Source organism: Coffea eugenioides, chromosome 2 (genome assembly GCF_003713205.1).
Source record: "Coffea eugenioides isolate CCC68of chromosome 2, Ceug_1.0, whole genome shotgun sequence".
Taxonomy (NCBI): Eukaryota; Viridiplantae; Streptophyta; class Magnoliopsida; order Gentianales; family Rubiaceae; genus Coffea; species Coffea eugenioides.
The window spans coordinates 35,222,646-35,246,462 of NC_040036.1; the positions used below are offsets into that span (position 1 = coordinate 35,222,646).

General features: G+C 33.5%; 1 protein-coding gene across 1 annotated transcript; it reads right to left on the reverse strand.

Moving 5' to 3' along the window:
• Window positions 1-1,376: 1,376 nt before the first annotated feature.
• Window positions 1,377-11,442, reverse strand: LOC113763820 (F-box/WD-40 repeat-containing protein At3g52030). Its single transcript, XM_027307767.1, has 9 exons — window positions 11,246-11,442; window positions 9,781-9,984; window positions 9,476-9,530; window positions 8,631-8,729; window positions 7,147-7,250; window positions 6,323-6,412; window positions 5,006-5,145; window positions 4,007-4,091; window positions 1,377-2,280 (listed from the first exon to the last, which is right to left on the reverse strand). The coding sequence occupies exons 1-9, from the start codon at window positions 11,404-11,406 to the stop codon at window positions 1,908-1,910; spliced, it is 1,311 nt and encodes a 436-aa protein (XP_027163568.1). The 5' UTR covers window positions 11,407-11,442; the 3' UTR covers window positions 1,377-1,907.
• Between the last annotated feature and the right edge of the window lie 12,375 nt (window positions 11,443-23,817).

The window sequence follows — 23,817 nt, forward strand, 5'->3', positions numbered from 1 at the left end:
TATGTTTAAAGTCTATGCGTCTAAAATGTTTCTTCTATCCTGAAGAGATATTTTGAAGTTTATAAAGTAGTTGAAGTAGGCCGGTTCTCCGTATAGGCTTGTTTCAGCCATTCCAAACAAGGAGTCGTTGAAATTTAGGAATCTGCAATCTCGTAGACAAAGTAGAGATATGTCGAGTCCTTCCCTTATTAAGGGTTTAACTACAATTTGTGCAAGTCCAAAATGGATGTAGTTGTATTTTTGTTGATGCCTTTCAATGGCTTTTTTTTTTCTTATAGGAGTTTGATTTCTTTATGCTCAGCATTTAGAGCAATAGTTTGTTCAACTATCTTAATTATATAATCATATCTGATTTTCCATTGTTTACTATTTTGATATATTTCATGTTCTTGATACCTAAGAATTTCCTAGTTATTAATTTCGTGATTAATGTCTCGTATGTTTATTTCTTCTTTTAAACAAGTATTTGAACAAGAGATATTTGAAGAAATAAAATTTTTAAAACTAGATCTAAAGAAAGAAGCCATTAATAACAAAATTAAATAAGTAAATGATAAAATCGAAGATAAATAAGTAAATCAACAAAAAATACTAAGACGAAAGATATGTAGAGTTTCGCTTCCCCTTGGTACAGATCCTTCAGAATCCATAAGGGACAAACATATCATTTAGACAAATTATGACATAGATGGTATGGATCTAAAAGATCAGGTCTGACTTTAGAGCCGCTTACCACCCTAGGTACTATCATTCTTCAAGGACCTATTTAGGCCTACAGGTCATATTGCCAAATCCCATTGTCTTACTGTCTAGACCGCCCTCAAAGGCTCTTAAAGTTTGTTGTTCGGGCAGCAAGATCTGAACTCGTAGATGCATACTAGCAATATCATAACAACCTAAGTAACACATTTATCACTCCACTTCCCCCTCTGACTCTGATACCGGAGGAGGAAGTCCCTCGACATACTAGCAGATCTTGTTATGATACTCTTTGATAGGGGTATACGAAATGGTGACCAGCATTCACAAAAGGCTTTATTCAACCAGCAAACATTCAAGCATGGCTTCAGAAGAACCCAAAATCAATCAAATCAAGAGATCTATAAACAAGCCAGTTTTGCAACAATTACAACAGCAAAACTATCTCAATCATGGATAAACAAGAATTTGTCCAACAATTGACAAATTCTCTCTCAACTACAATCAAAAGGAAAACCACAAGTATCTAAACAAGAACCAAAGTCCTCAAGCTCAGAAGAAAGTTTTGATAGACTACAACAAAATGAAGATGATTGTTATGGGATTTTCTCACAAATTCCATAAATTTTACAAAAATAAACAATGTTGGAATTCATTGTAGTACCAGAAAATACTGCAGCAATTCGGCAAGTTACTATGTAAATACGGCAGAAAAAATTGCACTAGACATTGTAGTATGCACTGTAGTAGTACAGTACACTGCAATAAATACTGTAGCCGAATGAAAATTTTGCTCTAAATACCCTTCAAACTCACCATTCTAAACACACTATTTCTTCAGCTCACTTCTCTCTCTAAGTCGAATAAATCCTCCTCCTCCTCTCGAGAATACAAACAACTTACCCGAATATTCTTATAGAAGACAAACCAAACATCCTCCAAAACTCTTACAATGCAAACAATATCTATGAATGGATCATAGATGGAGTTTCTGAATATAACATACTTGACATATAATAAGGCAGGAAAATCTGCTATGGAAGCCTCTGGCATTCTTCATTGTATATGGGTAACCTTGAAATACAACATGGTGAAAAAAATCTGTCACAAAGCCTCTTGCATACTTCACCATGCATGGGGGTTAATGTTTATGACAGATCAACGACTATTTCCATCTGGACAAACTAAAACACTTAATGAAGAACTATTTAATCAGTTCTAAACTTCCACACCCTAATGCATTTATCATTATTCATTGTAACAACTTTCTGCATCCCAACAGCTAAGCACGTGATAGGTGGTCTAGGAGCTATAGGCAGACGATCAACCTGAACATCTTCAGAGAGCCTTCTCACCTTCTTTGTTTCAATGATTTGATGATGCCTGTCTTTTGATCGACTTGATACACCAGTAGCATCGTCAACAATGCATCTTGAGAGTACTTGACCTGTATCCTGGTCCAGAATTCTTATGATACCATCTATACCACCAATGACTAATGTTGATGTGTCATTCCTCAGGTGATTTATCGAATAAAGAACGTTGGGACTAACGCGTGTTTCCCATAGACGCCGTAATGTCCTGCAAGACAGGAGAACAAAATGTAACTCACATCTAAGACATACTCAAAACTTCTATAGTGGAAATATTCACAAACAGATGAAGAACTAGTCCTCATCTTGCATATTATTCCACAGAAAACCAAGATTTCATTGTGGCATAAATAAAATATTATTGGGCCAAACTAATTGAGTGCTGCAACAAATCATAGCAAATATACTTTCCTCCCTCCCCCTGAAATTGAGAATTCAAGTGCACAAATTCAAGCTTAGCGAATCCCACTCCCTCTCATTTCTAAAGCCCCTGGCAATACTGTGTTGCAGGTTAGCTTCATAGGTGTCTCTATGATGACATTTATGTAACTGCTGATGCAAAAAGACTGGATTATTAGAGTATAACAAAAATCTGATGTGTTATGTAACTAGGATTTATAACAAAAATCTGATGTGCTATGCACCTAGGATTTCCTCCTCCGCAATTATTTTGAGCAGACAAAAACAGCCCATGGAAAACTCAAAAGCAGAATATCATGTTAGAAAGGTTGATGATCTTAAGACCTTATATCGAATAAAATGCAGCAAAAGAAACTTGCTATGGCAGTTCATTCATAATAGGTACACTAATTTCATTTTGGACATCCAAGAGCTATGAAAGATGATCAAGTCCAAAAAGAAGGGCAGAGACTGTAGCTAAGCCCTACCAGCTATGCAGGATCTATCAAGATCATGTTTGTAGTGCCATTCATGGGTCTAAGTGCTCCTTACATTCGCAACATAAATGACCTTGCTGGTCATGTTATTGCATGTGCTCAACTTGTCGACAAATAATACAGTTAGGCCTCGCTCATGCGTAATAAGCTACTTTTGGATACTAAAATGTCTTGATTCAGTTGTTACTTTGTCTTAATCCTGCATCCATTGCAGATATGCTTGGTCCCAAATAGAAATTCTTTCTACCATTGGCTGTCAAAAGAATGTTAGAAAATTGGGTTTTCAATAAATTCTGGCTCTCGACTCCTAGCTTAATACATGAACATTAGACAACACACCAACCAACTCCATAACATCTGCCAGTTAGGATCTTTAAAACTTGGTGCACAAAGGAGCACTAGCTAGCAAGTTTAACGAGACTATACAATCATCCAATAGAGAAGAGTTTCAAGAACTACAAAATACCAAGTATCTGATATTTGAATCATGATCTTTAAGTCAACAGGCTGATGGAAGCTCCTGAATTAGCCAACTAAGGACTACTAATAAGGGTGCAAAACTCCAATGTTGCCATAGGCAGCAAAATTACTAAATGGACAACTTGCTAACCATCTGTGCATCAACCATTAAAACAACAGTTCCAGAGATACGGCAGCACTTAATCAAAATCTTATACAGAACTCTAATTAATCAAACAAAATTCTAAGCAATTAATTATTCAATATCAGCATAGGAATTAATATGCTCCTGTGTCAAGGCTAAGAGAAAAAGGGCTTAGGCACTTGCATTTCCCATTATTAGCATGAGACAGAATAAAGGTTCATCAGAAAGATGAATTAAAAACCTAAACTTGTGGCAAACATTAGCATTTCTCACTTTCATAGTTCTAAGAGAACCATAATTCTACACAGCCAAGATTCGTGTAGTCATGTCGGATCAAAAGCTCATTACCACAAACAGTAGCCTCAAAGAAGCCACTGACAATATCAGAGGATGGGTTCAAATGTTTATCTGCTTCTTGCAAGTCTTTTTCGTACCTAATATCCCAACAAGATGCATGGCCATCAGTTGATCCAGCAAACAGTAGATTGGAGCGAGGGTTAAAGCACAATGTCTTTATGCCTGTTGAACAAATTTGTAGTTGTCAGAAAATCAACAGATATGTTGCAATTCTCAATTCAATATCACAAGAAGAAAAGAGTTTTTCTAATAGGACTTTGTTTTAGCTCCCCAGAGAAACACCACAGGGGCACCAACTTGAGTAACATAAACCAATTAGCTATGTTAAAGGATAACTACAACTTTCTAGATCCTTAGTTACTATGCTACAACTTTCTAGATCCTTAGTTACTATATGAAAAGTTGTCTTGCTTCTTATCTTTTCCCTTTAGGCATATGTTATTCAAGCAGGAAAAGAAAAGCATTATTCATGTTTCTTTAAGAATTGAAAAATGTTTTTGTCTCAATTACCATTGTTTGAAATTTCTCAATAAACAACCCTCCAAACTTTGGGAGTTGAAGATATCAAAGACAATATTACACCATAAGTATTTCATAGGCATTTGGTTTCTAACCTCTTTCTGTAATGCATTTTAATAACATTGTACAATATACTGCTCAATTAAGGCAATCAGGTTCAAAATCCTTACATCAACGTTTAGGTGCATTAAACATTTATACATGCTTAGCTCTAGAGAAAATGCAAAAGCCTCCCATAAAGAAAGTCCCTTTTGCTTAAGGATGGATTAGTTAAATAGATACCAATCTGAGCTGAAACTTTCCTCCTGCATGCAAGCAATCTGTCCCTGGAGACTTAGCAGGAGGAAAATGAGATACTTAGCCTTTGCACTGTTTCTAGTTACACTTCTGCTTAAAAACTGAACTTTGGTAAGAATAGTTGCAAACATCTGCTACTAACCACTTTTTGTTCAACAAAATATTCTCTACAGATCCATAACATCGTAGAGACATGCAGGACATATATATGAATGAAAGTTTCTCAACCAAAGGATTCTCATACAAAGAGATTGTAAGACCTGCAGAACTGAGTGGCTTCAGTGTGGTTACTTGCTGATCAGAGGAAATATCCGACATGGAAATACTTCCAAGAGAGGAACCAGAAATGAGTAACTGATCATCACTGAAAGATAAGCATGTAATTGGCCCAGGATGCATCCTGAAAAAATCAACCAAAAAGGAGTAGATTTTAGACTATTTTCCGTGAGTTGAGAAGATCAAGAAAACAAATCCCTTAATTTGAGAAAAGAAAATAAATCGCTTAATTCCAGCTTCAAATTACAAACAAATATCAGTATCTCTCTCTCTCTCCACATTTTCCTTTCTTTCTCACATAGTTCTTGAGTTTTAGAGGAAACCATAAGTTTTAGAGGAACAATGGTTTCCTATTGGCTAGCATGTTTTGCCTGTTTGTCAGAAAAAGAAAGACTAGCTGTGCCTTGTTTTAAATATTTTCGCCCTGGAACATTATTTATGCCAAGCAACAAAGTGAATGACAAATTTGTCCTAGAATAGGAAAAAATGCCACTTCTCAAGTAAAACCAAACATAACTCTTAGCAAAACACAGATTGAGTGGTACTTGTCATTGAACGGGTGCTTAAATGGTCCATTATGTCTAATTAATCTGAAATGGAACCAAAAAGCACAAAATAGGAGTGTACCTAATCCACAAAAGGAAACAACCAGTCAAACTATTAGCCCATCTTCAACATAATTGACCTCTAAGAGCTCTTAAAGCTGGCTTGTCTCAATTATATCCCTGACAATGAAAATACCCTCTAAAAGCACATAATGAACAACTTATCGACTTTTTCTTGATAATTAGATTTCTGAATCATTAACTCTCGATTAGAATGTACCAACACCACCCACTAGCATGTTTGGCTTAGATATATTCATCAATGATAATTTTACATTTCCTTTGGATTTAAGGTAAGAATAACATAATTGTTACATTTTCTGATGTCATTGTGTTGAGAGAAAAAGAAACTGTGGTAGATACAACTTAAAATGGAACCTATCAAAAATGATGATGAAGAATTCGATAAATTAACAAGACAATTTTCATTAATATTTTAGTTCACATTTTGCAAATCACTTTCCTTTTCCTTTTGTTTTGTTTCATCGTATTGTCTTTCACATCATTTCTTCTTCAGTTTTTTTTTCAAATTTTATCCAACTTTCTGTTCATCCTTGGTTATCCCCCACTCATTTTCTTGCTGCTTCCTCCTCTTTCCTTCTGTCTTCTTCTTTATCTTCCTCTTTTCTCCCAGATTGTATTAAATCAAAATAAAACCCAAAATCAGTCAAGTTAAAAGTCAAACAATTCACGTACTTGATAATTTGAGAACACTTTCTGCTATACATGTCAAAAACACGAGCTTTGCCATCCTCACACCCAACCACAGCTTCTGGATCCACATAACTGCAAGCATGAGAAAATTCTTTCATTATCCGTGTTAATATGTTGACATAGGTCCAACAACTATAGAAAATAATATAACGAGATCCAACTGGGTCGAAGAAACCCTAGAACCCATAACCCAGAACATAGCCTAAGACTGATTCTTCTTCTTCTTCTTAGTATCACCTGATTTGGTCAATAACATAAGCCAGCATACAAGTGAGTTTGAAAGAAGGGTTAAAAACAAATAAGCCCCCTGTGATATGTCTAATACACAGAAAAGTCCCTCGTGGTTTCAAAACATACAAAACGACACCTCATGTTTTGAACTAAATCATAAACTAACAGAATTCGTTAAAATTAACGGAATCCGATAAATTTAACGGAAAACTTAACGGAATGCGATAAAATTAACGGAAAACTTAACGGAATCCGATAAACTTAACGGCAAACTTAACGGAATCCGGTAAGTTTAACAGCTGAAACCATCATTTTCGTTAAGTTTAACGAATTCTGTTAGTTTACAATTTAGTTCAAAACATGAGGTGTCGTTTCGTATGTTTTGAAACCACAGAGGACTTTTTTGTGTATTAGGTATACAGCAGGGAGCTTTTTTGTTTTTAACCCTTGAAAGAATTATCCCAGTGAGCGAGAGAGAAAAACCTATTGTAAATCGTTCACCATTCCAATTATACTGGGTCATACTCTTGTAAATGAATGTTCTTGTGATTGATAATGCTATTATTATCACGCACCTCATGCACAATCCCTTGGTAAACATGCCATCACGAGAAGAAAATATGTTTCTTGTCCCAGTACGCGTCCATATGCACATACGAGTCCCTACCAAACCAACAACCTATAAGACAATATCAAGACATTCCAAGATTACACCACAATCAAAATCCAGCTTGGACCAAACATAATTAACCTATTCAAGAAAGCTGTGACAGTTGGGGAGAAAAGACTTATACTTCATGGACAAGAAGCCACTGGACCCATGTGCTGTCCACATCCTTTAACCACAAAGCAAGAATTTTTATTGTGCCCATCACTCATAAGCATATTTTTGGCAAGGGACCAAACATCAAAAGAATTTAAGACTACCAATTTTCTTCATGGTGCCAATAAACATATGTGGGAAAATGACAGTCAGCTGATAGAACATGGAGCAAATCTTGGAATTGATCTAATTTAGTTGGCTGGGAAATGAATCAAAATAAGCTAACATAGAATAAATTTCCTTCCAAGAGTTTATATTTGTCAACTCTTTTGAAGGTTGAACAAGCTAGGACAAATTTCATAGCAATCTTGCAATTAATTAATGTTACCTCGTGGTAAACCCAAACCATCAAATAAATCAATAGAGGATTTCCAGAACAACTAATAAACATGAAAAGTCATCGAGCCATGAGCTCGTTATCTCTTCACTTATATATTGATCATATTCTATTGCAACAATTACGAGGCATTAAACTGCAGACTCTTCACATGAACCACCCTCAAATGCTGGTAATGCAATCAATACAATCAAGTGATTGTTGGAGTATGAAAAACTAAACTGCTTAGGCATGATTACTTGCACCTCTATGTGTAAAGGTATAAGAAGTGCCAAAAGCCAAAAATTGGCAGCTGATGAACACTGGCCCAAGTTATGCGAAGACTGAGAATGAATATTTGCTGACAACCAACAAAAGCCCCCACATCCAACAGAAAGTAAGACAAATAAAGGAAGATCTATCCTTGCCATGAAGTCTTCCATGTTAGTGAATTGATGTGACATGAGAAGCCTGTATCGGCTAACCATCTGGCTCCTATGCAACCTCAAATTAGACATGTTCAATGAAAAGCCAAGGCAGCATTCACTTGAACTCGCAAAATGAAGGAGCAACAAAGACAAGCATTTGGTTTGTGCCGGTTAATATTAATAGCATAGAGCAATAAATGTTCCAAGTACCAAAATCCAAATTTGGCCCCCTTCTAAAGCCACATACACCACAATATACATTTCAATTTTCTTGCTACAACCATTGGAGTTCCAATTTTACTTGGCTTACCACAACTTAAGTTCCGAGTTTATTTGGCTTACTAATATTCCACTAAAATTGTGTTTTTTCCACCATAAATCTTTGGGCCATGTGATTGTTCCTTATCCTTAGCTCCCTTTTAAAGAACATTGAATAAAAAGGCTAAGAACAAATCAGCTTATAGGCAGTAAAACATCAGATATTCAAGTTACCTTGTTCTCATCAAAGTCGAAATCGATTAAAGGGGCTTTATCAGGAAGGCTGTATTCATCCAAGAAATTGTAACTTTCTGCTGACCACAGACGCATCATCTTGTATCATTAGCAAAGTAATAATTTCAGTTAAAACAAAGATGCAGATTGCCCCAAGGATCGAAACAGATGGATGCAGAAAAGATGTGTAGGTATCTAAGTACTGATAACAAAATTAAACCCAAGGAACCATAGACGAAATTAGAAGAACATGAAAAATTTGAGACTCTTTAGTTAGACAAAATTGGAAAGCACAATGCCTGAAACCATATTTACCTTTAAACCAAATTGTACAGAAGCTAAGACAAAACTAATAGCTTGTTGTGAAGCTGAATGATTATAAAAAGAACAAATGGAATAATCGTGCATGAGATTGGAAAGTAAGCTAAGACGCAATGTTACAAACCTCAAAACTGCGCTCTACCTACAAATATATACATCCTGTTATCAGAATATTACTTTTCTTTCTTATGTTTCAACCATTAAAATCATATCCCCAGATAAATTAAACAGCAAAGGTTTTTCACCCTGAAGAAAATCATACACTCCTTGACCCTAAGCTCTAGTTTCCCTGCTTCTAAATTTAGTCAACGGCAGACATCTCTCACACAGTAAAAGAACAAGTTTTAGCTCATACACCCATTGAACCAGATCATCGAACATTCGGAAACCGCCATGCAGTAGAATTTGCCTTAATATATGTAATAAAGCATTGCCTTGGTGATTCACTTATTCGATGAAAAGAAGTTTCACTTCCAATTTCACAACCACATGTTGGTAAAAGTAAAAATTGAAATTTACCTTACCTTGTCACCCACACCAGTAAGAAACAGTCCCATCTTCATGCGGCACTTATTGACCCTAATCAAAAGCAAGCTGATTAAACCAACCAGAAAATAATCCAAACAAAACATACAAATGCCTCCATAAACTTCAAATGGGATAATTCTTAAAGAGACTGAGAGAAACTTAGCTCGCTATTGCTTGTAACAGATTTTCTAAGTAATGCACAAGGAAGAAGACGAGAGGCTAAAGTGGCCAAGCTATATATATCTCATTCTTGTTATGCTATGAAATCCAGTAAACGTCAGAAGACAGAGAACACACTTACCCAACTGAATGACCTTTCCACTGGAAAACATTAGCAGGGCCTTTGTGCAAAGCAAATCTGTACTGTTCAATAGCAATCTGCTCCATATGAATATTTAATGATCTTCCTAATTGTATAGATGCTTCAGGAAGGCTGAAAGCATCTGCATCTTGTTGCTTGTGATATTGTATTTCCAACAACTTGAGTTTGTTGATGACTGTACTCCTTATGAAATCGAAACAAATAGGTTTTAAGTTTTTTGGGAGAAATATTGTACAACCATTATAAAGTAAGTTCACATACTGGACATAAGTCTGTAGTTGTTGAGATCCATACACACAATGGGTGGGTTCACAAAAGTTTAACTACTTGGGGTTACATGCATGCAACCAATACTTATTAGAACCCATGAAAAAGAAATATCACTAATACTAATTATAAAGAAGATATGCAACAAATGCAAAATAGCATACAAATAGACCCGATTTTATTACAGACAATCTGCTTAGCGGACATTGAAGCCTCAAAGAATCAGTGACAAACACCTTTGCCTAGAAATTGCCATTTAATAACATCTTGATGTCCATGCGTGTTGATAGGCTGACATTGAAATCACTTCTAAAGAGTTGTTTACCAGTAACTTGAGAGCCAATCCTACTTAAGCTTAACTAACTGAATTCAGCATTCATATAAATAATACCAGACTTACAATTTAAACACAGGTCAGCGTTCCAGAACTGAATATTAAACAAGATCAATTTCAGTATCATGAAAGTAAGAGGCATCTAACAAGCAGATGAGAAATTACTCTTAATGTGATAATTTAAGATGATAGCTGAAAATCAAGCCTCTGTCCAATTTATAGACAAAAAAAAAACTCATTTTCGTGAGAAAATTTTGAGCAATGTGGAATTAGATCAACCGACTTAGCTACTACCCCTTAAACATGTACTGAAAATTCATTTCTAATATGAGTCATACCTCTTGCTAATCCACAGACTGAACTTTCTAAGGATATGATCTGAATAAAGCACAACTTTCTTTTTCTGCACCAACAGTATTTTGTGAAAAATTTTGAATTATCAAAAGCTTAATCCCCAACTAAATTATTATCTTGCCTTATAATAACTGGCCATCATTAACAAAATCAAACAAATTTCTAAGTCAACCAAGAACAGGAAAAGAAAAATGGTTGGGGGGAGGGGGGATGGGACTAATAATTTAACAGCATCTTAAAAGAGCTTCCATCTGCTAGTTCAGAGCACGCAAAACTGGTTCAGAAGCTACTCCATCTAAAAGAAATAACAACACATTGAAAGCCCAATTAAGACTAAAGGCACAAACTTTAGCCAAAAATGGACTCAGAAAAACAAATGGGCATTGAGGAATGAGGGCAAAAGAACCAAAAAAAAAGAGGATAGATAATAAACAAAAACAAGCTAAAAGCATGGAAAATTCTTGAACAACCAGCTGTCACAAAAAATACCATGATTTGCAGGCAGCGGAGCAGCGGATGAGCTGGACGAGGTCAAGAAAGGTGAAAATCATGCAGAGTATATCGTGACTAAGGGCGTGAATTGTCGTTTTCTGCTTCTTCTTGGCCGCCGGCTGTGGCGGTGGACGGAGGCCGGAACTTGATAACTCCATATGGGAACAACTGAAAATTCGTTGCGAGCATTGTCCACTAACGCCCCGCCGTATAACAGTTTTATTTTTCTTTTTTGACTCTTTTATTTTTTATTATAATTATTTTTTGGGTTAATAATATTTGCCTCCCTTGTGCTTTGGTCAAACTACCATTACACCCCCCAGAACTTGGAAATATTACAATCATCCTTTTTAACTTGACAGATCCTAAACATTGTCGAAAGACCTCTAGTTAGAACACTAATACCCATGGCTAGGCCTGTCAACGGGTCGGGTCTAGACTCGGATCCGGACCGAATCCGTGAAATTATTGCGAGTATGGGTAGGGATTTAATTTCGTTTCCCGGATCCGGATCCGTTTTGTCAAACAAAAAACGGGTCGGATACGGAATATAGTATTCCGACCCGTATTAGACCCGGATCCGAATATAAATGAATTAATAATTTTAAAAATATATATTTATCAATATAATTTGATTAGGGTGATGTATTTGAATAAAGTCAATTTGATTTCTTTTCTTATTTGGTTTTTTCTTTGCATTAGTTAGAAATTAGTTTACAAATATATTTTTTTCTCATTTTTATTAGAAATTATAAATTTTGCTAAATTTGTTCGGGTAGACCCGACCCGGATCGGGGACCCGCCGGATCCGGATCCGGAACATAGAATAAAAGACCCGTCGGGTAAACGGGTCGGATCCGGGTCCGGTATAGTAATTCGGGTCCGGGTCCGGAATAATAAATTCCGGCCCAAACCCGGCCCGTTGAGAGCCCTACCCATGGCTGCAAAATAAGAAGTGAAATATATATATATATATAAAGGAAAACAAATACCAAAAAGGCAAAAGCAATAAATTACAACGGGAGAAGCCAACACATTCTCTTTGGCATTTGCAACTCTCAACCAACCAGTCCTAAATAAACAATTTTACCTCTCCAATGTATAAGATTAGATTTGGCACCAGCACATTCAACCTCTCTGCATTCCATCCCTCAAGCCCCACGTTAATAAAATACCATGTGCATCATCGATCTTTCGCCAACAAAACCTAAACTTTGCCCAAGATAGATTCAAGAAATACTTTGCTTCTTTAGCATCAAGCTTTGCAAATTTCTTCTACTTTTTTAAGATACACCCTATTTATTTTTGAACTAATTATTCAAATGGGCACTAAACTTAAGAAATCGTAGAGTTTTGCCCACTGAATTATTAAAAATCTGATTTTGATCACTGAACCATCTAAAATTTAGATTCTAGACCATTCCTTCAGATTTAATTATTAACTATACCCCTTTATGTTATTTGGTGAATCATGTGAGCACTCAGTTCTAGCATAGTTATTAGTTAACGATTAAATGTGACAAAATTGCTCAGAATCAAAACTTTAGATAGTTCAGTGGCAAAATCACACTTTTAATAGTTCAATGGCTAAAAGCCAATAATTCTAAAAGTTTAGATAGTTTGCTCTTATTTTATAGGACTCCTATCCTTATCCTATACCCCATCAGTTCATCTCAGTAGCCCTCGATTTCCCAAGCTCGTCTCAGAAATTTACATCTCACTTCTCAAACTTTAGTCTAATTCAACCAAAACATGAACTTTTATAATAAATTCCCTTAGCTTAGGAAAATAAATAAAAAGAAGAAGAACAAATTCTCTAATTTGCTTTGTCTGTGGTTTTGCAATTGTATACATCGGTGCTTTGATTACATGGCCTTTGAGGCGTGTCTTTCAACTGGGTCTTATAGTAGGGTTTAGAACAAAAGAAAATAATAATTGAAAAAATAAGTGGAAATAGGAAAGGATATTGCAGGAAATGAAAAGGCGGATATAAGAGAAGGGAGGAGAGAAGGATACATGGGAGATAGAAGTCAACATCGTTATCTCCTTTATTTTTAGTTTACTATCTGATTTTTATGGTTTTTTTTCTTTTTTTTTATTTAGGGTTGTTTTCGGAAGATTGTACCATTTTTTATCCTGCGTCAATTAGTAGACGTCATTTTTTTAGGGTAAATTACATATGATACCCTATTTTATTTTTCATTGAATAAACAAATACTTTTATTTTTCATATGAAACTATTTTATTTTTCATTTTCATCTTTTATTATTTTCTTTTTTCACTTCTCTTATGTCACTATTTTGTTTCACTTTCCTAGTAGTATTACTAATTTGTTTTCTTATTAAAATATTATAATTATTTTTTACTTATATTATTAGAAAATCCAAGATAAACTATAAAATATAAAAAAATTGATATATGCCCATCATAATCAAAAAGTGCATATTACTAGCAATTTGACTATTTAAAAAGATATTAGCAAACTAAAACTTTAAATTACTTAATATTTAAAAGTATATCCCCAAAAAATAAAGTAACTAATACTTTATCTACTTTTTTGTGTATAGTTGATTAAACATTATGTTACTACGGTCTGAATTTATTACTATTCTTATTAAAATTAATTTAGTAATGTATGTAATGGTCTTTGTACATAGATACATATAATTTGTTATAGCATAGACTCTATGATCATTATTACTTTCAATAACAAAAAGTAAAAAAGCTAGAAATAAATAAAGAATACTTCTTAAAAAATTAAAATTAATATATAGATAATAACAACAAGAGAAGAAAATATGCGATCACATGAAAGAAGGGAGAAACATTAAAATGTATAAAGAAAAAAGAAAAGTAGAAAAAGGACAAGAAAAGAGAAAAAAAAGAAACAAAATAATAATTAATATGGAAGGGGCACTTTTGTCCTAAAACATAAAATAGGGGGAAATTTATTTATTGAGTTGAGAAGATAAAGTGCAATTGAGGATAAAATTCAGGGGGTTTTAATGCTTTTAACCCTAATCTGAATTGTGCTAAAGGTAATTTATTATATCATTGAATTTTACAGAAAATTGCACCTTGGCCCCTTAAAATTTTCTTGTAATTTTTCTAATTCAACTCTTGAATGAGAATGTGTTTTTCTTTATTCACATGAGTATTGCATTTTGGTATGATTCTTATTGTTGAAAATATTTAAGTTGTTAATATACTTTTTCTAAAAAGAAATGAATAAAATTGCCCACTTATTATGATTTTATGTGAATCCTGAAAAAAAAACATGGTATTGATATTTGCATTAGAAGTTTCGTGTGATTTGATCATGAAATAAGTGACAAGTAATCCACATCCTAGTTAGTTTCTACTAGTAGAGTATAATATAATGCTTATAACAAACTATATAATCTAAAGTTTATGTAACAAGTATAAACAAGCAATATAAGTTATACAAAATTCCTTGTCAAGGCAAAACTTTTCAACTTTCCATTTCTATTGAATTCTTACATAAGATCTTGTTCTAGACGTAGAATAGTGTTCATTTTGTCCTTCCATTTTGTTATTTCGCTATAATTTTCTTGTCAATGTATTTCTCTAATGCATTTTACTACCAAACATTGTACTCATTTAGGTCAAACCCTTTTGGATTCAATTATTTTGGAAATATCCACACATTGAGTGACTATTACATATGTGATTTGAAGTTGTTTTCGTCATTAGCCAAGTTTATTCTGCATGGATGTGGCTCGACAAATAGTTAATGTAATTATAACAAAAACCCTGCCAATATCAATTGGTAAAATTCCTTTTGCTTCTATGTTGACACTGTAAGGACTCGAAATTTATTTATTTATTATTTATTTTTATTTTATTTTACTGACTTATTTATGTAATTATTTATTTATTTACTCCAATTAATTTATTTCATTCATTTTAATTGCATCCACATGGTACATTGCCTCATTTTATATTTTTAACACGTTTTCTCTTAAAGTTAATTTTTCGATCGTCTGATTAGTGAAAATTAGTGAAGATATGTTTTTCGAGACAATATTTGGTCTGAGAGTGCAGTGGTCTTGGAGAATTAAGAATGCTCAATTGTAGACTAAGAAAAGTTAATTGAGGGATTAGAAGTGAGTGAGTTAAATTAAACTCAATTAAGAGCACTAATGGGTCACTATTCACTTGTTGATTTTTGCACCAAAAGTAGCTTTATGTCCCATCTTCCTTTTCATCAAGTCACTTCACACAAAAAGCACACAAACCCTCTCTTTTCTCTCCCTCTTGGCCGGCCACTCCCTTCCTCATTTAGCCAAAAAAAAAAAATTCAGCTTCATCTTCTTCATTTTGCTCCTTAAAACTTGCTCCAACCTAGCCCATTCTCTTGGATCATCCTCAAGCTTAGTAGAGGACTTGGAGGAGGAGAGATTCTTGGTGGTTTAGAGTTTGATTTCTTGTGGTTTTGCCTACTACTCTTGGAGGAAAGGTAACTTTCAAAGCTCTCATTTTTCTTCCATCTTATGGTTAGTTTTTAGTTAGTTTTTAACTAGTTAAGCTTGGATTGTTGATGGGTTCCTTGAACCTTGACTTTAGGTAGATGTCTTGAGGAAGATTCTTAGGTAGTGGCTTTGAGAATTTCTTGTTTGCTTGGTTGTTGTTTTAATGATATCTAGCTCGGTTTTGGGTGTAAGAGTTGGAGAGAAAATTTGAAGAGAAAGTGGAGCAAGGCTGTCCGATTTTTGCTGGTTCATTTCCCTTGATTTAATTTCGAATTTTGTGGTTATATTGATACCAAAATGCTTGCTACATGTTGGGTTATGTGTGTGTAAATTATCTTCCAAAAATCACTTCATTTGATTGGGTGAAAGTTAAGTTTAAAGGAGAGAAGCAAACCTAGAAATTTCTGATCAGGATAGCAAACCTAGGAGACTTCCTGACAGTTAGATATGCCCATGCCTAACTCCAACCTTCAAAGCCAGATTCTCGTGACTTTTCGCACGTGGGGAGCTTCAAAAAGGGAGTGAAGTGGCTGGCTACAAATTTGGAAATCGGTGGGGCCACTCCAAAGTTGAAGAAAGTAATTTGTAATAGGATTTCGATTATTTAGGAAGTTTGGTATTCGAATACCAATTTTAGAGGAGAAAAACTAGGACTAGGGTGCATTTCTTTCTCTGGTGAGCCTAGCCGAAAAAGAAAATCAATTCCTTCACCTTTTTGGGGGCTACCAATGGAGAGAAGGTTGTACTTCTTTTTGGGTTTTGACTTTTCTTACCTTTGTGGGGAACAATTGGAGAAAGCCACCATTGTTGACTTGTTGAATTTGCTTTTTCCTTTGATTTTGACCGAATTGACAAAGCATCAAACTCACTCGTATGCTTTTGTTGGAGACAATAGAAAGCAATGATTTCTCTTGTTCTTTTCTTTCTCTATTGATCGAAAATGAAAGAGCAAATCCGACAACTTTTCCCAATTTTCTACGCATGGCTTGTTCTCCATTAATGGAGAACTAACTTACTAATTCTAGTCAAGGGGACAACTGAAAATTTGGTTCGGCAATTACTGTGAAATCTAAATTATTTTAATTATTTTCTTCACTTATTGGTATTTATATATTTTCTGTTTTTAATTGTTATAGATATTGTATATGATTGAATAGTGCGCAATATTTAATTATACACGTAGGCTATTTAGCTAATTAGGGGTAGTTGGATCCGTGATTATTCGATTACCTCTGTCCCGGTAGCAACTGGCATAATTGGGTTTATGTCAGGGAAACATATGATCGAGTTTAAATAAACCCTCATAGCGTGTTTATTAGTTAGGATTGGACTTTTCCAATTCTTAATGCAAACTAGAAATTAAATCCTACGGTCGTACCTAGGCTTATTTTTTGGTTAGAAAAATAGTTAATGGTCATACATTGACTATCGAAAAAGTAAAGAAAAACTGGTTGTTTGTCGCGTGTATGATAGCTATAACTAATCTATTAATAAATGTAGGAATTATATGTGAATCGATGATCAGTTACATGAACCATCTCTGAAGTGTACCCTTAGCTAGAGTTTCCCCAATTATTTCTGCCAATTAATTATTTTTCGCATTTGATTTATCTAGTTATCAATTCATTAGCAATTAATCCTAAACCCCCCCCATTTGTCTTGACTCAAGAGGGAACAAATCTCTCCCCAATCCCTGAGGAGACGACCCTGCTTGCCACTGTCTACTAGTTAGTAAATTTTGTTAGCTAATTAATTTTGGTATATCAGGTTAAACAAACTTTTCGAGAACAGGGTGAATCAAGTAACCCATTGCACACCTAGAGTCCCTGCTCCAGTACCTGGAATTAATTATTGACTGCTTTTGGTGGTAGTAGATTTTATTATTATTATTGCACATGTTCGACACTTGTCACTAAACTCGTAAATCGAGTAGGCAAGGGTTTGGTCGAGAAGATTAGTGAACCATGGGAAATTATAAAGATTGATCTTTTGAGATCTTGTTGGCATACTCGAGTAGTATTGCCATCTCGTGCTTGTTTGATTCCGGATCTGAGAGGGTGATATGATGGATGGAAGAAGTAAGTGGAACTACGGACATTTTACTACTTGAGTTGATGGAGGGTCAACCAAAGATGGATTGAACCGGTCGAGACGTGGAAATAACTCCTGAGGGCTCCTGTATCCTTTTACGTGTGTTTTACTTCTTATTTGTGCACTTAAATGAAATTTCATGTTAAATCGTTTTAAGTGTGATATTTGATTTAATTTGTTCTATTTGTTTGCTTGCTTGATTTTTTTGGCCTCATTGAGCGTTAGCTCATCCCTTTAAATTTGTTTTTCCGTAACAGGTTTTGGAAGTGGAAGTTGGGGACTCTAGACTAACGGCTTTTGGTTGAAGCTAGTGAACCTTTCATATATTATTGGAGACATTTGAAGTATAAATTTTGTTATACTCGGAGTTTTTGGATTGTAATTGTAAATGATAGACTTAGAAGAATTTGGCTCGTATATTTGCAGTATTTCTTTAATTCTAAATCTATGATTGACTTGTGAATTGCTATTAAACTTGAATGGGTGTGTGAGTTCTGACGAGAGTTAGGCAGACGTTCCGCTGATACCCTAGGATTCGTCCTAGGGAGAGATGGGGGCGTCACAAACACATCTTCTTCTTTTAAATTACAAAGAAATTGCCATCAATTATTAAACCTGTTAGGATTTAAGTGCGGAACATACAGCTATTGAAATAACAAATGCACAACAATTTAATGATAAATAAGTCACAAATTTGAAAGATAAATAACACACAATATTTAACATGATTTGGTTTCACCATTGACCCTACATCCACGAGAGAAATCTGTTCTTTATTATGAGAGGAAAATCTTCTACAAGAATAAAACTTGAATTCAAACATAACCCTTGTATACTTTCTCTTATCATCCAAGAATTCTCTCTCATCATCCAAGTATAAGTTTACATGTTGCTTTTTGTGTGCTCTTGTGTATTTCTTTGTAGTATGTCAACCCATCTATTTATAGATGACATTATTTGGTCAAACAATCACATAACAATAAAAAATCAATTCTAATTCCTAGACTTGCACATAATAGCAAATAACTTCTAATTCTAAACAAAATAGAAAATTCTTTGACTACTATTTCAAGTAACTAAAACTAATTTGAAAACTAATTACTTCCACACAAAACAAGAAACCCGTTTAAAAGAAATTAAATCAATTTCCTAACAAATCTCTATCTTGAAAAAATTTCATTTAACAACTATTTACTTTCAACTACTAAATAATATGGTACTGAACTACACATTCGAATCAATACAGTTCTGATGCCAAATTGATTCAATCCAGAAATGAATATGTGTAGTTACTCTGAATCTAATCTCTTGTTGACTCGCGAGAAAGTACTTCAATACATCGTCTCCCTTTGTAGGATTTTTTTTTCACCACCACTTGCAACTTGGGACCCCCTTCTGTGAAATCTAACCCTAATCATTGAGGCAACCAAGTAGTAAAATCACCATAATTCTTCTCATCCTCAGAACTATCTCACCATGTGTGATTTTCAAAATTTCACATAAAACGAAAAATTCGTAACTGTCAGAGTCTTCTGATGCATGGAAATCAGATCTCTTTATTTTTTTAGGACACACGTCACACCACCAAAGAACATAACCAAAATCTAAAATTCAGCGAAATGAAGTATCAACAATTGGAGGTGTGAGAAAGTTTCCACCGATTCATATCCAAAATCAATATTGGACTCCACCTTTTTCTTGACTCTTGAATCACCTGTCTAGATTCTCCATCAAATATCTCCATACTTTTCGACTTTCCATCTTTCACCTTCAATGTTTCTTACCAAACTCTTGAAACAAGGATGCCTCCAATTAAATTATTCAATTGGTAACAATCACTAATCCACTTGATCTCAATAGTTAATTAGGATCCAACTTTAAACAACCAAATTCTTGATCCAACCATTCAGTTTGTTGGGATCCAAGTGCTTGTGAACAGTCCAGTCTCGCAACCAAACTCTAATACCACTTGTTAGGATCCAAGTGCAGAACACACAATTATTGAGATATCAAGTGTATAACAATTTAATGATAATAAGCCACAAGTATGAAAGATAAATGATACACAAGTTTTACCCAAAGACTTTTCCCTTCAAAATATTTTTGGCAACCAGATGATCCATCAAAAATTTTGGATTATTATGAATTAATTCTCACTGATTCTCAATCTGTTGAGATTTTTCCTATTCCAGATAAAAAGAATCCAGATATAGTTAGCCATTCAAAATGCATTACAAAGAAAGTTTGTTCTCCTAATAAATGGACTTCTCTTTATTCAAGAAAAATCCTTCTCAGTCAGATTCATTCCAGATGGATTCACTTATCAAGATTACAAAATGGCATGGTATCGTGTTTTTTTTGTATAGGCCATTCAATCATTCATGGTTCTTTACATTCAAAGAAAATTGTAGCAGAGAATTCCCAATTTGGTTCAATCATTGGTGGCAATGGTTTGGTCCTCAAAAAGAAATTCTACCTCCAAATTCTGATGGGATTCCAAATATATCTCAAAAAAGCAAAGGGAGAAGAATATATAAGACCAATATTATTTCACATGGAATTCAAAGTACCATGAATTTTTTGCTGGAATTTCAAAGTTCATCAAGAACTAGAAAAATCACTTCCAATGTCGTTAGTCAGAGAATTCAAGATCAAATAGTGGATAGGATTCAATCAAGAGTTCTGTGATCAAAGAATGTTTTAAGATTCTTAGAAACAGGAAAAAAGCTTATATGGATAAATCCAAATCAGCAAACTACAAGAGGAGTTAATATTCCAACAACTCCACAGAAGAAGGAAAAAGAAAAATCAAGCATCCCAACATCAGAAACAATTGCAAATGATTTCTTAATGAAAAAAATGATGCAAAATCCGGAAATGCTCAAAGAATATTTGAATTATTTGTAAAATCAAGACAAAAAGGAAGAAGACAAAAAAAATGAGTCAGCGGGGTCATCATCGGAATCTATTTTTGATCCTTTCGGTGGTTCTTGTGCTCAAGACCCGACAGACTTTTGATAAAAGTTGTTAGCCAATTTCAAGATAAGGATAAGAAATCTCAAAAGCAACCAATCAGAAGAAGATAAGGTGTCGACAATATAAGGTGTCGACAAATGAAATTCAAATGAAAGAGTCGGCAGTCAAATGAAGTTGAAATTCAAAGATAGAAGTCTCTATAAATAAGATTCAAAACAGAGGAAGAGGCATCGAGTTTTTATAGCTATCCTAAGAATTTCTCTGTAAATCTCTTCTTTCTCAGTTTTTGTATTTCTTTGTACGCACTTCTATTCAACGAGTTCAATAAAAATTCAAAGTTTGATTTGGCATCAAGAAGCTTCCGCATATCAAAGATCACTCTAATCTTCTGTAAGTTTTATATGCTCATATTATATACCTGGGTTGGTCTGGTATCAGAGCCTAACCATAGTTATTAATTGTTTCGAAATATATCCTATTTTAATATATAATTCATGCATTTATGTTTAAATATCTCATTTAAGATTTTATCTTAGCATTGGTAAGACTTTGAAGCTTTGTAAGACGGTTGGTAAGTTCGAGAAAGGATATTCCACGTTTAGGCTCGGTTGTTCCTGATAAGATAAAAAAATAAACAAGATATTAAACATGGCTGTATTTCTTAGACAATTAAAATTAGGATCTAGTTCAAAACAAGCTAATATAGTACAAAGTCATGAATATCATATGCCTGTAAATAATTCAGATTGGACTATTCCATAAGAGAAAATAGAATATATTTATAGAATAGGTCCATTAGATTTCAAAACAGCCTTATCAGTTAAAACTCATGAAGAGATAATTTCTATTCAAGAAGAATATCAAACCATTCCATTAATAAATCATAATACAATTCAAAAGTATCTTAGTAAAGGATATAGATATATTCATATAGGATTAATTCAAGTTGCAATAAAATCATTATTCATTTAGGAGTAGATGCTCCTATATACTTAGCTTTAAAAGATACTAGACTCAAAAGGTATAAAACTTCACTTTTATCTATGATTCAAACAAATGTATGTAATGGACCAATTTATTTTAATTGTGCTCCAAATTTTTCTGTAGATTTAACAGATCCCCATGTTTTGAATTCAGTTATATTAGATATTCATTTACAAGGTGATGAATTTGAAAAACATACAAAGAATTTTGCTGTAATTTATAGAATGTATTACAGACCTTTGTCTTCACAATTAAATCCAAAATTTATTATGACTCCAACTTTAAAAGAGGAAACAACACTATTACAAGTTGATGCAGATAGACCTACTACTTATACTCCAAAAAAATTAAAATGGAATGAAATTACTATACCTAGTGAATTTATAATTCATAATCCACAAGTACCAAGAAATATAGAACAAACAAATCCAGAAGATATTACAGAAGAACCTGATGGAAAAGTTTTACTAAGATTTTCTTCATTTAGAGAAAGACCCTCAACTTCAGGTCATTTATGGATACCAGCTAGGAGATCTAGTTATGAATCCATCGATACAAATTTTATTCCAGAAAGTTCTTCAACATTCAAGTTTAAAACTCATGTCCCTGAAGTAGTTAATCAAAATCAATCAGAATATTCTCCAACACATTCTCAAATGAAAGGAGAAATAAATGTAATACTTAAAGAATATAAAATAAATCATAAATATTTACAAGAAGATTTTGATGATGAAGAAAAAACAAAAAAAAAGAATTTGGTTTTATCAATTATATTTTGAATGTAAAGAAAAATTAATATTAAAATGAAAAAATGAACTAGAGATTAGAAAGTTTGATTTTCCTTTCTTTACTTGGTTATCATTCTATATTTCAAAAATAGGAATAAATGATGTATATAATACTCCACAAATAAATGTTCAGACTAATTTATATAAAAAATGAAAATTAAAAGACGATCAAGTAATAACGTCAATACATCCTCCATTACAAGAAGTAAAAATTAATATAGGACAAGGAGATATAATTGCATCTCCTTTCAAAAAAGGTAGAGAAACTGAAGCAAGTAGTAGTAGTAATAATGTGAATTTAGATGATATCAAAAAATTATATCAGCAAAATAATTACACAAATCAAATTCTTCATACTATATCACAACATATAGAAGTAATAAGTACTAAGATAGATAGTATTCAAAAACCAGTTAAAAATTTTCCTAATGATATTTCAGCACCTCATTTTCAACCTAGAAGTTTAACTAGAGAAAGAGAACAAGAATTAATTCAAAGTGTTAATACTCAAAGAATAAATAATACAGATAATATATTGAATAGAATATCTCAAACATTGCAAAGTTTAACAACAGAAGCTCAAACTCAAACTTCTAGAATAAGTACATTAGATAATGTAATAAATAAAGATATATCATGAGGAGAATCAAGTTATTCAGAAAGTGATGAAGATATAATTTCACCTATTGAAGATCAATTTAAAGAGGAAGGAGATAATCAAGTAAATAAAATAAGAAGAAGAAGACCTCTTAGAAGTAATAAAAAAGATTGGCAGATGGTAAGTACTAGAAATTATTATCCAAGACCTAGTCCCCCAGATATTCAATATGAAGAAAGCTCAAAATTTCATACTACTAAATACGATGGAGATTCAATTTATGAATGGAATATAGATGGAAGAGCAGAATATGAAGTATTAAATACTCTACAAGAAATGGGAATGGCTAGATTAGCCTATAAGCTCAAAAATATCCAAGAAAAAAATGTAGCAACATTATTAGTATCAGGATTCACAGGACAATTAAAAAATTGGTGGGATAATGCTTTAACCTTTCAAGATAAATTATCTATATTAGATCATACACAAGAAGTAGAGGATGACCAAGGAAATATTCAAGTACAATCAGATGCTGCAGAATTTTTAATTGCCACAATAGTAATGTATTTTGTAGGAAATCCAAAAGAAGAACTAAATGCAAATAAAGCATTTTTAACAAATTTAAGATGTCCAACTTTG

What these genes read in the sequence shown, in the direction of transcription:
- LOC113763820 (XM_027307767.1), bottom strand. Translation starts at nt 11,406, where the DNA reads ATGGAGTTATCAAGTTCCGGCCTCCGTCCACCGCCACAGCCGGCGGCC. An exon ending in TGGAAAGGTCATTCAGTTGG is followed by an intron (nt 9,531 to 9,780) that starts GTAAGTGTGTTC and finishes GCTTTTGATTAG; the next exon opens with GGTCAATAAGTGCCGCATGA. An exon ending in GCATCTTGTTGGGATATTAG is followed by an intron (nt 2,281 to 4,006) that starts GTACGAAAAAGA and finishes CCTGTCTTGCAG; the next exon opens with GACATTACGGCGTCTATGGG.